The sequence below is a fragment of the Aythya fuligula genome, chromosome Z (genome assembly GCF_009819795.1).
Source record: "Aythya fuligula isolate bAytFul2 chromosome Z, bAytFul2.pri, whole genome shotgun sequence".
In the NCBI taxonomy this organism is placed as follows: Eukaryota; Metazoa; Chordata; class Aves; order Anseriformes; family Anatidae; genus Aythya; species Aythya fuligula.
In genome coordinates this window covers 4,879,038-4,895,935 of record NC_045593.1, presented here as the reverse complement: position 1 = coordinate 4,895,935, position 16,898 = coordinate 4,879,038, and the positions used below count along the sequence as shown (strand labels likewise).

Sequence of the window (16,898 nt, the reverse complement as noted above, 5' to 3'; positions counted from 1 at the left end):
ATATTTCCAGAGAGGTTGACACAATTATGAACTGAGAAATGAGACAACTGTTTTATTACAGTTGTTTATGTGTCTGGATGCATTTATTGCAGCCTGGGTAATATGAACCTGCGGTTTAGGTTTTGTTTTGTTGTTGTTGTTTGTTTATTTTTGAAATATAAAGCATGATAATGACAAAAAGGTAAACTATATATAGATAAACATTTGCTAGAGACAGAAGAATTAATAATAATAGAATTATTATTATAAGAGACAAGAGACAACAACTGCCAGATTGACTCTTACAGTTGCATTGGCAAAGAAAAGCACACATGCTTTTTGGGCTTGGGTTTGGGGGCTAATACTGAAAGATGATATTTTAGTGATATGCAGAAGATTTCTCAGGATAGTGAACAGTATGAAAGAAATGTCAAAAAAATCAAAATCAATTAAAAATAAGTAGAAATTAAAAGTGTAGAAGAACATATCAGAATCCAGATACATATTTTGGTAATGTAGAAAGTGATTATCAAATATTTGACAGTTTTCTAAGATAATAAACATCATGACAGCTTCAGTGGTTATAGTTCCAAATATTCTGACAACTGCCAGAGATCCATCAAAACAACAAAAATGTCTTACTTTATTCAGAACTTGAAGAGCAAATAAGAGCAAATGAAAAATATCATATTATATCATGTGGCTAAGGCAATATGTAGAGAAGAAGATGTGAATGACAAAGGCAACTCCTTAAAAGCATAGTTCAGTTTCATCCTGCATTGATGCTAGCAAAATATAACTGCATGAATGCCAGGGAAAATGAACAGCCATGATGATGTCAAGATGGATGAATTAATTAATCTCAAAATTCAAAGCAACTTTCAAATAGTTTTGAATAATTTTCTCTTCTTTGCAGTATTCTTCTTTAGCTTGTTTTCATTAAAGATACCACTATGTTTTTTTGTTGTCTTTTTTTTTTTTTTTCTTTTTTTTAGGGTAAGGCTGCCAGAATACATTTGAGCTCACAGGTCACAGCTCACTCCAGTCTTTAGAAGGGAGGGCTACCTTCAGAATGACTATTTATTAGATTTTATTCATTAGAAACCAAAAGCAAGTTAAGTTTGCTTTAAGATTCTAGTTTGTACTTTGCATCAGCAATCACAACACAAAGAATCAGGTCAGAATCTCAATTGAAAGGACAATTAAAAACAATTTTCTTCAGCTCACCCAAATGCTGCTTTATAAAAGCAAGGAAGATTTTCACCAATGCCTCCTTCTAGGGTCGACATAAAGACAAACATCTTCAGGGGAAGATTCATCTCATTTTATAATATGTCTAAGACTTAGGATATTTCCTGTAGCTCTCCACGGATTTACAGAGGACTCATTTAGTCTAATCACTTTAACATGTCTAATGTTAACTCAGATAAATATTATTCTTTGTCAGTAAATAACAGGAAATGTATGTCTTTTGACTTACAGTTTGAAAGTTGAGAAGAAACAATAGAAATTTTCAGTTTCTGTGTACTGTACTGGCCTAATAAATGGGAAACGAGGCTTCAGCATACAGATTCTTCCACCCCAATGTCCTTAAGTAAAAATGGAACTGATTGCACTAAAGGATATCTATCAATTTGAGAGCAGTTTTAATCCCCAGAACAAAGGAATTCATCCTGATACTAAGGCAAGAAGTTCAGTATACTGCCATTACATGACTAATATGAATGACAAAACATCTAGTAAACAGTGTTTCATTGTTATGGACTGGAAAATGAAAACAACATATAATGTCATATTCTGTAACTATTTTCATTGTCTCAGCCAGGCAACAGAAGGTACAGACTGGCAATGTCTGAAATATACTGAAGAGTAATTCATACAAAAAAGACAAAACAAAAACAAAACAAACAAACAAGCAAAACATTAGAATGTTAGCAGTCTCAGATGCAGACATTTCAAGGTTTTAGCCAATACAAAACTAGAATTAGTAGTAGCCAACATGACACTACATCCACTGTCAAAATGAGAAATCTAGAAATTGATGTGCACAGTATCTGATAACCAGTCATCTCATCTCAAATAAATTCCAGAGTAAAACCTCATCTAAATGAGAATATTCCGCAGGCATCTGCTTCAGGTCATGAGAATGCATGGAGCTACTGTAATCCGGATTCAAGAATTACCTTATGGCATAATAAAACTTTGAAAGAAAATATAATAAATTGCAAGTATGCAGTAAGCACCAGTAATTAATAAGTGATATTAATCCAAATAGATACTGTTGCATGTTAAAGACAAATTTCATATTGATTTTATATTTCATACTGAAGAAGAGAAATTGTAGGAGGAGGGAGAAAGAAGGAAATGCTTTCAAAAGTCCTGTTCCTGCTTGGATTTGTGCTTGAAGCCAATAAGACAATTCATCTGTGGAAGAGTAAACAAGTGCATAATTCTTTTCAGGACCAAGACTGTACTGGCAAAACTAACAACTGTGATGATAGGCTTCCCAGAGAGGCCAAGAGCTGAATGAAGCGTGAGCTGCCCTCATAACCTTAGCCTCAATGGCCATCAACATGCTATCCATGGATTTGAATGAGCCTATAGTTTATTCCTCTGGGATCACATATAGTGTATAGGAAAAAGTGTTCCATCAAGGCTGTGCAATTTTTGTGTAGGTAAAATTTCCAGAGGGGTTCTCACATCCACATATAATTTGAAAAAGCAGCTAGAAAGTATCTGTTCTTTTCAGCTCAGAGCTACAGCACGTTGTTCAAAGGAGCTCATTTATTTAGTTCCCCATTGAATTACTGAATGTAATATATTGCAATGGTCAGTAGGCAGTCTTCTGGATAATTTTTTCAAACAGTCTCTCAGCAGTGCTACATGTTTTTGTTATAAAATATTTTAATTAAAAAATGAAATCTAGATTTAGCAATTCAAATATGACCAGTTTATTACTTTATTTTTAAAGATTGACATGTTTTAATTAGAAAATATTTAACCATTACATAGCTTTTAAACCTCAGTAAGTGCTATCTGGGGCAAAGTTACAAAACAGACCTGAAGTGAAAGTATCTATTGTACTTCACATCAGCCGGTCCTAAATGTTTCTGAAACTCTAAAGACATTAAAACAGATATACACCTTATATTTATCAATCTAAAGATTTTAATGTCAGAAGGCACTGCCATTCAAATGGCATCTAATCAGGCTCGTAGTGGTCTATTTCACATCAAAGAGCTATGGGATAAAGTACATATAATACTTAAATACGTCTTAGAGCAATGGCTAAAAATCACAAGATGAACACAGATAAACACCTTAACCACTCATGCCCATTTACTTTCCTAGTGAATCTCTAAATTCAGGACGGAACAAGGTCTGAAATGGCTAGATGTAGCTACAGGATGAATATGTGAAAGGGAATGGAGGATGGAGGAAGACTTGCTACCAGAGTGAATATGTTCTATGACAATATTCTGGGACTGAGGCAGCTCTCCTATGAGGAGAGCCTGATTGAGCTGGGACTGTTCAGCCTGGAGATGAGGAGGCTTTGGAGGATCTTATCAAACTACCTAAAGGAAGGGTGCAAAGAGGATGGAGATGGCCTATGCTCAGTGGTGCCCCGTGCCAGGACAAGAGGCAATGGGCACAAACTGGAGCACAAGAAGTTCTGTTTAAACATCAGGAAGCCTGTCTGTGCTGTGCAGGTGATGGAGTGCTGGCACAGGCTGCCCAGAGAGGCTGTGGAGTCTCCTCCTTGGAGATCTTCAAAAGTCACTTGGATGTGGTGCTGGGCACCCTGCTCTGGGTGGCCCATGCTTGAGCAAACGGTTGGGACCAAATGACCTTCAGAGGTCCCTGCCAAAGTTAACCATTCTGACATTTGGTGACTCTGTAAATATGCATGAAGATTTTTTAATTATTATTATTTACTTTTCCCACAACTTTTTCACAGTTGTTCCCCCACGTTGTTTCAGAAAAAAAAATAAAAATAAAATGTTTATTCTTTAGGCTGATATAATTAAAACTTGTTTTAGGAAGGTATACAGACAAACCCATTTCTTAAGACATTAGAAATGACAGGTACACTTAAAGCCAACAGTAATTTTACTGAAGCCATCAGAAAATAAAAACATTATTTAAAAATAAGCTTGCTATTTTGTTTTCAGTAGTGTTCCTACTAACATAAAATTTTAATTGCAGATTAGTTTTATTCTTGTAGTGCTGTTGATAGATTTGAGGCAAGCGACATACATCATTAATCGTATTGTGTATTGAACTGCATTTCAAACAAGAGCTTTGTCTGACTGAGCTCCTACAGCCTGTCTGATTGTTGCAGAATTATCATTAAATGGAAATGATGCCAGTGAATGTTGAACTTAATGTTATGTTTCCAAATACCATGAATAATATTACAGTGCCTTTAATGATTTCCATAGGAGAAAAATGTCATTAAGCAAAGCACCAATATTAGCCCTGGTGCCCTGGCTGAATTCCAGTCTGGCTAATTGCATTCTGATACCTACCATTTCTCAGTAGTTTGAACTGGGTATATTTGTGTTCCTCGGTGTTTGATCATTGATATGTTAATGCTGTACATTGTCATCTCATTGTTGTATGCCACCCCAGAGTTTGCTGGCTATCATGCTCAAACATTCAAGCTGTATTAATAAAGTCCTGACCACAACACATGACACTGAAAAGATTCCTTTCACTCTACCTTCCCACATTTGATCAAGTTTCTTAGGTAGTGTTTAACCTATCAGGTAAGCACAGATCAATTTATTTCAGTGTTTGTTAAATGTACAGCACAAGCTCAAGTCCCACTTCTGAAATAATGAGCTGCTGAAGCCCATTAACACATGTTTATAGCTGAGCACAGAGATGATGTGAACAGTATTTGACTGTATGTCTCTGTATATGACTCTGAACAGTATTTCCTAAGCATCTCCACATCTGTTTTGCTTTCAATTGTGCAGTAGTCTAAGAACATGACCCAAACTTTGGATGAGAGTTAAGTGAAGATATGCTCCAAGAGCACACCTCATACACTTTAGCACCTGCAAAACATTTAAACAATAGCCTTGGAGTAGAGCTAGTCCAAAGTTCAATTTCTGAAATGTGGACTTCAGAATAAACTGACTTGTACTATAGCTCCGCTTCAGTTGGTTCATAGTACTTGCTTATGTAGACATAGTAATATTCAGATATTTTATTCAAATTGGAAGATCTGGACTGTATTATTTTACTATTCTTTAAAGTGTGGGTTTTCCACAACTCAACTTACAGATCACAGAATATTTGAGAAAACCATTCTGACTTTGTCACATTTGGTAACAGTGATGGAAATAAAAAAAGATAGGGATGAAAAGAGTCTGACACCTAAATCCTAGCTCATGGAGAGCTATCGGAGAATCTGATTCATGAGAGAATTCCGATTCATGGAGAAACAGAAACATGATTCTGAATTGCCTTGATACACATTCAGGCAGGATGTCCAGTGCCAGTCCTATATAACAACTTTTTGTGCATATATCACATCTCAAAGACATTGTGTCTGGTATCATTCCTAATAGCCTTCCCAAGCCCCTTCATTTTGAGGGCCATTTGTGATATCCAGTTCAGACATTCATACACATTAATTTTCCCATTTGAGTGATCAGACAAGATCAACAAGAAACATATTTTTTGTCTGAATCCTGACAGAATCTATTTCCATATTACACATATATATAGCTTCAGAAGAAAATCATAGTATTCCTTTCCAAGCAAAAGGGAGAAGCATTTGGATATGATTGGCCAAGACTACTTTCAGATCTATTACATACAAATGGAAAGTACTGCTAAATCCTTAATTTATTACCTCTCCCAGCTCTTTGAATAAACCTCATTTTGTACTAATAACTCTCAGTGGTGCTGTACAACATATGTTACAGAAGTCCCTGAGCTAACCAAGAAAAAACAAGCCAAAACCATCAGCGGAGTGTCTTACCTGTCTGAACTCTTCAAGATCTATTTTGTTTCCCACCAGCACCAAGGGGATATCATAGGTATGCCGGACACGATAAATGAGTTCCTTAAACTCAGCAGCTTCTTGAAAGGATTGACGGTCTGTGATGGAATAGCAGATAATGAAGCCTTCTCCACCTCGCATGTATTGGTCCCTCATGGCTGTGAATTCTGCCTGTGAAATAAGAAGAACATGCTCAGTAATTTGGCAGAAAAAAAATTCCATCTGCAAATAACAGACTTGCTGAAAACTTCCTCCATCCCCCAAATAATTTCACATTGCTTGTTTTACTGTTTTAAATAGTTTTTGCTGAAACTCATGCATCCTTCTGGGTCATTAGATCATACACCAGCAGGATTTCTCTTAGGCCTTTTTTTTTTTTTTTTTCCTTTTTTTTTTTTTTTTTTTTAAATCTTTTCCTATCAGGAGAATTCTATCTTCTAAGAAGATCAACTTATGCCAGTGCCTGCATATAGAAAACACTGTTTTATGTAGCTCTAGAACCTTCTGCAGCCCTTATGGTACACGTAGATGACTAGCAATTCAATGGATGTTAATAGGTGTGAAAGAAGAGTTATATTACTATCTAGGGATGGTAGATAGTTACAAACTCTTTATTATGCACTCAGTTCAGAAACTCAGTAATATCAAAATCATTGTCATTGACTCCTACCAGCTTTGGAAAAATGCCTAGCAAAACAGGAACATAATCTAAAAAAAAGTTCTGCTTTTTCAAATGCTCACAGAAGCTGGGGTATTTAGTTCAGTGTGGGATAATACCATTAAATCAAAATGAATAATTTTGAATGGAGGGATAATTGGCCCGATTTTCTGTTCCTTCATTTTCCTATATTTTTGTATGCATTTTTTGTCACAACTATATTTTGAGTTACGAGTATGGTTTTCAAATTTATTTAACAAATACTACATTCTAGAAAAATCAAAGCTTACTTTTTAAAAACTAGTCTCAGACACTGCAGCTCGAGAATGCATTTTAAAGACAGTTTCTTTTTTGTTTGCTCTTCTTGATCACAACCCAGAATAATCCAGCCCATGACAACCAGCCCATGACAACAGCCAGTTGAGATCAAAATCCTCCTGACAGAATCAGCTCTCCAGAGATATTAAGATGCAGGAAGGTCTGATAAAGCAAGGCATACACATATCAATGTTGGACCATTTCTATGAGCAGCAGGATGCAATATCAAGTCCTCTATTTTTTACTCTGTTGAGAATTTAGGTGAGGATTTTAAAAAGAGTTTAGGCTATATGTATGTCCACAATTTTTGCTGAAAATTGAAGGGAAATGGATTGCTTATGCTCTTTTAAAAGTCCCAGCCTTAAATCTTTCTCAATAGTCACTCATGTTGATTGATAATACTTCCTGTGAAGAGACTTTTGTGTTGACCATTATCATTTATTCATGATGTATCTTTTACCCAGGGGCTTTTTAATATATCATTCAAAATATTTCACCTGCTACAGGAAGAAGTTCATAGACTAAGCTCCAAAATAGCAGACTAATAGGCAATTTAAGGGTAAGATTCTGCTTTGAGCTTACTCTGAATTTCAAAATGTCTAAACTCTCACCACTTCCATCCCAGGAGAGTTTATTATCTGCCAAGCTATAGCTTAGAGTGGATTAGGCTGTGTTCTGTTCCATCATCTTGAAAGTGGATGTGGGGCAGTGGTGGGTAGAAGGACAGAAGACATCTAGCCAAAGGGGATCTATTCTTTGTTGGTTTGTGCAAGACAATGAATGGAGATCTGGTCTCTGTTTTCCAGGTTGTTGCCTCTCAACCTTATTATATTGAGCCCCTGGATCAATAACCAAAACAATAACAAACTGGAGACCACACTCAAAGTCTCCAAGTTACAGACGGGTAGTGTTAATTACTAAGCATGGAAACATACTCTCGCTCACTTACTCACCCACTGACTTTCCTGCCAAGACAGGATCTCTCCACCTACCTTCCCAAGTTTCTTCTCTTTTCATCATCACCTAGACCTATTCCATTCCATGATTAGTGGGGTTGTCTCCTTTGCAGTAGGAGCTAAACAAGGCCATGATGCCTTCCTTCAGACTGAACATACAGTGAAAATCTTATATGGAGTTGAACTTGTGGATTAAGGCTCTTGAATTTAGCCATCTCTGCAGTTGTAGGCCACAACCTAAGCTCCAATATAGATAACGGAAAACTGATCAATATAATTAATGGATTACAGATTGGTTCCATTGACAAAAAACAAACAAACAAACAAACAAACAAAAAACAACAAACAACTGTTTTTCTGCTTTATCTATTTTTGGGAGAGAGCTGAATATTTAGACAACTTGTACTAGGTCTGGCTGGAATGTTAACTTTCTCGGCAGCAGCCCATACAGTGCCGTACTCTGTACTTGTAGCTGGAACAGCAGTGTTATCACACCAGTGTTGTGTCTACTGCTGAGCAGCACTGGCACAGCACTAGGCCTTTCTCTAACCCTCCTAGGGGGTGGGCAAAAACTGAGGAGAGAAACATCACCAGGGCAGCTGACCTAAACCAACCAAAGGGACATTCCATACCATGTGGTGTCACACTCAGCAATAAAAGGTGGAAACAGGAAGAAGAGGGGAGGGGTGGGCTCTCATTGGGAAAACGTCAGTCCTCCTCTCAAACACCGGCTGCGTGCGTTAAGGCCCTGCTTCAAGGACGTGGTCAATCATCGCTCATTTGCGGGAAGTAGAGAGTAATTTCTTTCCTCTGCACTTCCATATAGCCTTCATTTATTTTGTTTGTTTGTTTTCCTCCCTTCTTTTTATTTTTCCCTTTTCCCCTCCCTTTTCCCCTTTCCCTTTTTATTTTCCCTTAGTTAAATTGTTTAGTTCATAGTAGTCTTTATTTAATTGTTATTATTATTTCCCTTTAATTAAATTATCCTTATCTCAACCCGTGAGTTGTTCTTTGCTTTACTTCTCCCCCTCCTCATCTAAAGGAGGGGGAGTGAGAGAGCGGTTGTGGGGTTTAGCTGCCCAGCACGGTAAAACCACCACACAACTAAAGAGAACCTCTAGGTCCCACGTAGACATATGAAGTAGATGTTTTGTTATATAACAAATCACAGCCCAGATGTTCTGTATTCCTGGGTTAGAACATTCATAAATCTAATATTATGACACTAGATGATTATTCTGCACAGCCTTTTACAAGGAATTAGCTCTGCTCAGTGAGGTGATCCACCTCCAGGAAGTGTTCTGAACTTTTTACACTCATTTATAGCTGCTTGCAGTGAACAAAGGATGCATTAAGACACATATCTCTGTTTAAGTTAAATATTGCAAGTGACCTGCTGCAACATGAGGACTGTCTGGATCACTCACCAGGAATGTTTAGTGGCTTTCCTTAAGTACAAGGAGAATCTGGATTTACACACTGTTTTTTTTTTTTTTTTTTACACACTGCGATTTACACACTGTGTCCAAAAGGACAAAATGCTCAGCTTATAAGCACCACTATTCTAGAGATGGAGACATTTACCTACGCTTTCTGCGTCATGCCTGGGCATAATTATGACTTTAAATATATGAATAAATTTGCTTTTCCATTTTTTCATTATGACATATTATTGCAGTTGATGTGTTAGATTAAGCAGCCAGAATACATGTACCTTAGTGTCGTGCTGACAGTGATTCATTTTCAGATGCATTGATTATTCTATGCAAACTGGATTTGGGACATCCACTTAGTTTTCCGTTAACTCAATTAGCAATTTTTTTTCTTAGTTTTGATGTTTATTTTCACCTCTTAGCTATTCTCCTTGGCAGGAATGCTCATTATATCCTCAAGGACTCCAAGGTTAATCATAAATACATGTAAGCATTTTATTGGATTTTTTTTTTTTTTTAACATTCTGAAAACCCCAACATAGTAATATAAATTAGGAAACAGGATGAATACAATTTTCAATAAACCTGCTGTAGACCTTGCAATAGCTGTGCCCATACACACAAGACAAAAGAGTAAGAAGCAATTAAAGCTGTTCAATTTTTAGTTCAAGATATATTTCATAGTTTATACTTACTAAAATCCAAATCACCTGGGTTTTGTGGATGTTCAACAACAGATGAAGATGGACCCAAAGGTTTTACATATTCTTCAGTGTTTTTATGTTATATTTTTGACTGGTTCTCTTATAAAGTAAGTGGCATTATATCTGTGCACTTGGCACACAAATGTCTTCTTTTTTTTCTGCTATAGAAGTGGCTTTTTCAAAAAAAATATTCAGGAATAGTACTTGATACATTTTTTTTTTTTACTCAATAGGGGAAAAATATGAAACATTCCCAAGTCAGTAAATATCAAGGGGAAGAGAAAGTAGGAAAACATACCTCCTCAAAAGGAAATCAATTCTAAGAATTAAAGTGAAGTTTTGTCATGCATATAGCACTTTGCAGCTTGACATCAGTCTATAGTATTCTCATGTGTATTATGACTAAGGCTTAACTGAAAAGTGTGATAAGAAATCTTTTGAAACAAAATCACCTTCCTCCTTTGGAGAGGTGCTGTACTTGAGAATAAAAATCAAGTTTGGATAGAAATAAAATTAAAACTTTTGAAAAGTTGAAAGAAGTATAATTTTTCCATTTTCCCAACAGAATGTAAAAAAGGAAGAAGAAAAAAAAAAAAAAAAAAAAGTACTAATTCTCATATGAAGCCTATCTGTAGAAGAAAGGTAGCAAGAAAATTTGAGCATGTCACTCCTAAATGTCCCTAATGTCTGTTCCAATTGCCCTTATAGGGCATCTCAAGTGATTTTGAAAATTTGATAGATTGGACTCGCAATGAAATAGAGCAGTTCCCTCCACATGCTCAGTCACATCCCATTCTGTTGTACTAAATGACATACACCCAGGTGAATTAATTTGTCCTTTAATGATCCCCTTTGCTAAGGGTATATGTGTATATATATCTTCATCAAACTTTCCTGTGAGGCAGATGAGCCAGTAAAGGCTGGGATAGAGAAAATCCTAAATGTTTTAGTTTGCTGTGTTCTTCATCAGTAGGCTACTAGCTCTTTTCAGCAGCAGCTACACATTTATCTCAGACTTCCTTAAATTGGAAGTGTATCTGTAGAAGCCCAGCTCTTTGTCTTTCACATCTCTCAAAAGTTTCAATCCCAGCAACACTTTCTCCTTCCTAACATGTCCAAGAAATACTTCCATGTCCATCCTTGTGTGGCTGTCCCTGATTCTGTATTTTTTATACTTTCTTAAGTCAAGCTGAGTGAGCAAACTCTTTCTTTTTTATATTAGCCTTTAGGAGAACAGCTTAGTGTAGAAGAAAATACTTATCCTGTGGTTTCTTTCTGTTATCCTGATTTATCTTCTTTTATCCTGCTTTTCATAACAAGCAAGAGGGCTTTTTCATAATGAACAATAATTTTAATTAGTTTTTAAATTCATTCTTTTTAATGTAAATAGGACTGATGTGATTATTTATTTACTTTTATTTATTATTTATTTGTTTATTACAGTTTGAAATTTTTTCCAAGTGAGATCAACTTTGTATTGTCTTCAGAAAAGGAAACACCTTTGGTGGCAAACGCCTTTGGTGGCTAAATAGACTACTCTTAGATACCCTGAGAAAGCAGTCTAGGAGGTTTCTGGAGAGCGTGGAAGATAGCTTCCTGACGCAGCTGGTTAGTGAGCCTACCAGGGTAGGTGCCCCGCTAGACCTTCTCTTCACAAACAGAGAAGGACTGGTGGAGGACGTGATCGTCAGGAGCTGTCTAGGGCAGAGTGACCACGCAATGGTGGAGTTCACTATTCTTGGCGAGGCCAGGAAGGGGACCAGTAAAACCGCTGTATTGGACTTTCGGAGGTCTGACTTTGAGCTGCTCAGGACACTGGTTGGTGGAGTCCCTTGGGAGGCGGTTCTGAAGGGCAGAGGGGTCCAGGAAGGCTGGGCGCTCTTCAAGAGGGAAGTCTTAATGGCGCAGGAACGGTCTGTTCCCACGTGCCCAAAGACGAGCTGGCGGGGAAGAAGACCGGCCTGGCTCAACAGAGAATTGTGGCTTGATCTTAGGAGGAAAAAGAGGGTTTATAAGCTTTGGAAAAGTGGGCAGGCCACTAAGGAGGACTTTAAAGAAGTAGCGAGGCTGTGCAGGGACAAAATTAGGAAGGCCAAAGCTCATCTGGAGCTCAATCTGGCTACTGCCGTTAAAGATAACAAAAAACGTTTCTATAAATACATCAACACAAAAAGGAGGACTAAGGAGAATCTCCATCCTTTACTGGATGCGGGGGGAAACTTAGTTACAAGAGATGAGGAAAAGGCGGAGATGCTCAATGCCTTCTTTGCCTCAGTCTTTAGCGGCAATACCGGTTGTTCTCTGGATACTCAGTACCCTGAGCTGGTGGAAGGGGATGGGGAGCAGGATGTGGCCCTCATTATCCATGAAGAACTGGTTGGTGACCTGCTACGGCACTTAGATGTGCACAAGTCGATGGGGCCAGATGGGATCCACCCAAGGGTACTGAGGGAACTGGCAGAGGAGCTGGCCAAGCCGCTGTCCATCATTTATCAACAGTCCTGGCTATCGGGGGAGGTCCCAATCGACTGGCGGCTAGCAAACGTGACGCCCATCTACAAGAAGGGCCGGAGGGCTGACCCAGGAAACTACAGGCCTGTCAGTTTGACCTCAGTGCCAGGAAAGCTCATGGAGCAGATCCTCCTGAGAGTCATCATGCAGCACTTGAAGGGGAAGCAGGCGATCAGGCCCAGTCAGCATGGCTTTATGAAAGGCAGGTCATGCCTGACGAACCTGATCTCCTTCTATGACAGAGTGACGCGCTGGGTGGATGAGGGAAAGGCTGTGGATGTGGTCTACCTTGACTTCAGCAAGGCTTTTGACACTGTTTCCCACAGCATTCTCCTCAAGAAACTGGCTGCTCTTGGCTTGGACTGGCGCACGCTTCGTTGGGTTAGAAACTGGCTGGATAGCCGGGCCCAAAGAGTCGTGGTGAATGGAGCCAAGTCCAGTTGGAGGCCAGTCACTAGTGGCGTTCCCCAGGGCTCGGTGCTGGCGCCGGTCCTCTTTAATATCTTCATCGATGATCTGGACGAGGGCATCGAGTGCACCCTCAGTAAGTTCGCAGATGACACCAAGTTAGGTGCGTGTGTCGATCTGCTTGAGGGTAGGAAAGCTCTGCAGGAGGATCTGGATAGGCTGCACCGATGGGCTGAGGTCAACTGCATGAAGTTTAACAAGGCCAAGTGCCGGGTCCTGCACCTGGGGCGCAATAACCCCAAGCAGAGCTACAGGCTGGGAGAGGAATGGTTGGAAAGCTGCCAGGCAGAGAAGGACCTGGGAGTGATGGTGGACAGTCGGCTGAATATGAGCCAGCAGTGTGCTCAGGTGGCCAAGAAGGCCAACGGCATCCTGGCTTGTATTAGGAACAGCGTGACCATCAGGGCTAGGGAGGTGATCGTCCCCCTGTACTCAGCTCTGGTGAGGCCGCACCTCGAGTACTGTGTTCAGTTTTGGGCCCCTCGCTACAAGAAGGACATCGAGGTGCTTGAGCGGGTGCAGAGAAGGGCGACGAAGCTGGTGAGGGGCCTGGAGAACAAGTCCTACGAGGAGCGTCTGAGGGAGCTGGGCTTGTTCAGCCTGGAGAAGAGGAGGCTCAGGGGCGACCTTATCGCTCTTTTTAGGTACCTCAAGGGAGGCTGTAGCGAGGTGGGGGTTGGCCTGTTCTCCCACGTGCCTGGTGACAGGACGAGGGGGAATGGGTTTAAGTTGAGCCAGGGGAGTTTTAGGCTAGATGTTAGGAAGAACTTCTTCACTGAAAGGGTTGTGAGGCATTGGAACAGGCTGCCCAGGGAAGTGGTGGAGTCACCATCCTTGGAAGTCTTCAAAAGACGTTTAGATGTAGAGCTTAGGGATATGGTTTAGTGGAGGGCTGTTAGCGTTAGGTTGGAGGTTGGACTCGATGACCTTGAGGTCTCTCCCAACCTAGAAAATTCTGTGATTCTGTGATATATATGTCCTTATGAAGGACTAGCTTATTGTTGGCTACCAAACCCAACCAATGCTCATCTCAGGATTACCTCACCTTTTAGACTGCAGTAATCTAGGAAAGGATGTCACAAAAGTAGGTATGTCTGTTTTTTTACTGTCTCCTAAGCATTTCCTCCTGAACAGCACTGGAGAAAGAGTGGTGGACCAGAAAAGCTTTCACCCAACTCAGAATCGTTACAAAGAACCACATCACTGTTTTACATCAGCAGAACTCAAAACTAAAGTGAAGTCTCTGGGACTCCAGTGTTATGCATTGCTAAAATCAAGCCTTGCCAGCACCAAGGAAATAGGAAAAAAAGGGTGAGGGAAAGAAATAACAAATAAAAAAAAGACAGAGGTTATGAGCAGGAGGTCATTTAAAGAGTCCCTTCTATTTCATTGTGTGGCATGTGTTTGAGGAGGAAATACAATGCAGTGAGTGGAAGTGCAGTCCTCCTCCACACTCCTCAGAAGAACAGCACTTAGAAATTTAAAGATGCAGCACCTCAGAAACAAAGGTGTCATGTTTTTCAAACTACACACACACTCCACACATTTTGATGCCTGTTCTGTTTTTATGATCTTGGCTTATATCTCTGGAAGAGGTCAGAGCCTCCCCAGGGAGGCCATCCTCACAGTTTGAGAAATGCCACTTTCTCTATCTTCTTGTCTCATGTTCTGCTTGACTTTAGAACCAGAAATCTGCTAACAGATGTTCTTAATCAAAGCTGTCTCTCTGATTACCACAGGGGTCATTCTTGTTATGAAGTGTTTTTTTTTTTCACATTTCTAGTAAGCGCCGGGGGGTGGGGGGTGTTCTTCGAAACAGGCAGAATATTGTTCATCTACAACAACGAACAAACAAGGATAAAATGAACAGAAAGGACACAGGAAACTCAGCAGGGAAAATAAATCCTTCAAATAGTGAGTGAAGGAATCAAACATAAAGACTATAAACCATAAAAAAAAAAACCTACGTGAAAATATATTGTTCTTTCTGTTTTATGTTTCTTTCTTTTCTGTTTTCTTTTCTGTTTTCTGTTTCTCTTTTCTGTTTCTTTCTTTCTGTTTTCTTTTTCAGCCTTTTTTTTTTTTTTTTTTGAGAGAGAGAGAGAGAAAGTTTGAGTTGAGAGTTTCTTCAATCTCAGAAAAGTTATTTGTGAATATGGTCAAAGATTAAGTTTTAGCAGCAAATGATTTCTCAGTGCCAAAGTGTAACCCTCCCATATCTCTCTGTTAAATTCTCTCACACACATAAACATCACAGCTGACTTCCTTGGGATTACATATTCTTCATCTGGCACTGCTTGTAATATAGTATGCATTTATTTTCTTTTACCTCCTGAAACAGATACATCTAAGGACAACACACTGGTGAGAAGGGTTGTAATGATTTTATTTTATTTTTTTTTAAACTATTTTTAGTCTTTTTTTTTTTTCTTTCATGTGAAAGCTTGTTTGTAAGAGTAAACTGTACGAAACCTGCAACCATTATATTTTCATTGAGAAAGCTTCCAAATAGGAAGCTGGGGTCAAATATATCTTATAACCACCATAATATTGTTACTGAGCTAGATATGAGAGATGGGACTTGTTTCATCTCATTTCTGCTACTGAAAATGTAGGCACCTATTCCACAGCAGTCTTCAACTTTCTCTCTTCAGTCAGGAGAGAGATGATCAACTCTAGTGAGAAATTCACTCCACCTTCAGAGAAGTATTCAAGAGATCAGGGATGACTTTCCCTTTGACCTCCCTCACTACCTCAGCTGTAGATTGTTAACAGAGACTAAATACCTACGCCAAACTCTGAGATATCCACTATAACAGCCACAGTCCTCACCCAGTCACTACCCTTCATGCATTTGGATGATAAGGCTTGTCTTCTAGTTCATTTTATAGTTTTTATTTAGTTTCTGCAAGACAGTGGTATTTCCAGTGCAGTTTGAGAGGATGGCAAGAAGTAACATCTGGCACCCTTCTCCAGTGGATGTTTTTTCCCCTTGTGACACTCAGCAGTAAGAAATAATGACCCTCAGCATGGGATAAGACATAGTTAAGATGGATGTTGTGGTTTAACCTGGCTGGCAGCTAAACACCACACAGCTGTTTGCTCACCCTCCCCCGTTTCCGGGATGGGGGAGAGAAACGGGAAAGTGAAGCCTGTGAGCTGAGATAAAGACAGTTTATTAAGACAGGAAAATAATAATAACAATAATAATAATAACAATAATGATGATGATAGTACTACTACTAATAATGTTTATGAAACAAGTGATGCACAATACAACTGCTCACCATCCGCTGACTGATGCCCAGCCTAACCCCGAGCAGTCCATCCCTCCTCCCCCCAGCTAGCCACCCCTATATATTGTTTAGCATGATGTCAGGTGGTATGGAATACCCCTTTGGCTAGTTTGGGTCAGCTGCTCTGGGTCTGTCCCCTCCCAGCTCTAGCTGCACCCCCAGCCTGCCCGCTGGCAGGACAGAGTGAGAAGCTGAAATGTCCTTGGAGTGGTGTAAACACTACTCTGCAACAGTTAAAACGTTAGCATGTTATCATCACTCTTCTCATGCTAATCCGAAACATAGCACCCTACCAGCTACTAGGAGGAAAATTAACTCTGTCTTAAATGAAACTAGGACAATGCATTAGGAGATAACAAGCAGATATATTTTATTATCAGAGAAGTCAAAGTTTCAAACCTGCTGCTCTTGTTTGCAGGATTCTGGCATGCAGTGGCTATAGGTTACCAATGATGACACAACAGAAAACAAGAAAGCTCTGACCGATATCACATCCCATCACTCCCTCTCTCTTCCCTCTTTTTTCCAGTTATTCTTTGCAAATAGCAACAACAAAAGG

General features: G+C 39.3%; 1 protein-coding gene across 1 annotated transcript in view; it reads right to left on the bottom strand.

Annotated features, from left to right (window-relative positions):
- RIT2 (Ras like without CAAX 2) overlaps positions 1-16,898 on the bottom strand; it is a 204,326-nt gene that overhangs the window by 83,696 nt on the left and 103,732 nt on the right. Inside the window, exon 4 of the mRNA XM_032205905.1 lies at positions 5,975-6,166. Coding sequence (XP_032061796.1) covers positions 5,975-6,166 — 192 coding nt within the window. The remainder of the gene's footprint in view (positions 1-5,974; positions 6,167-16,898) is intronic.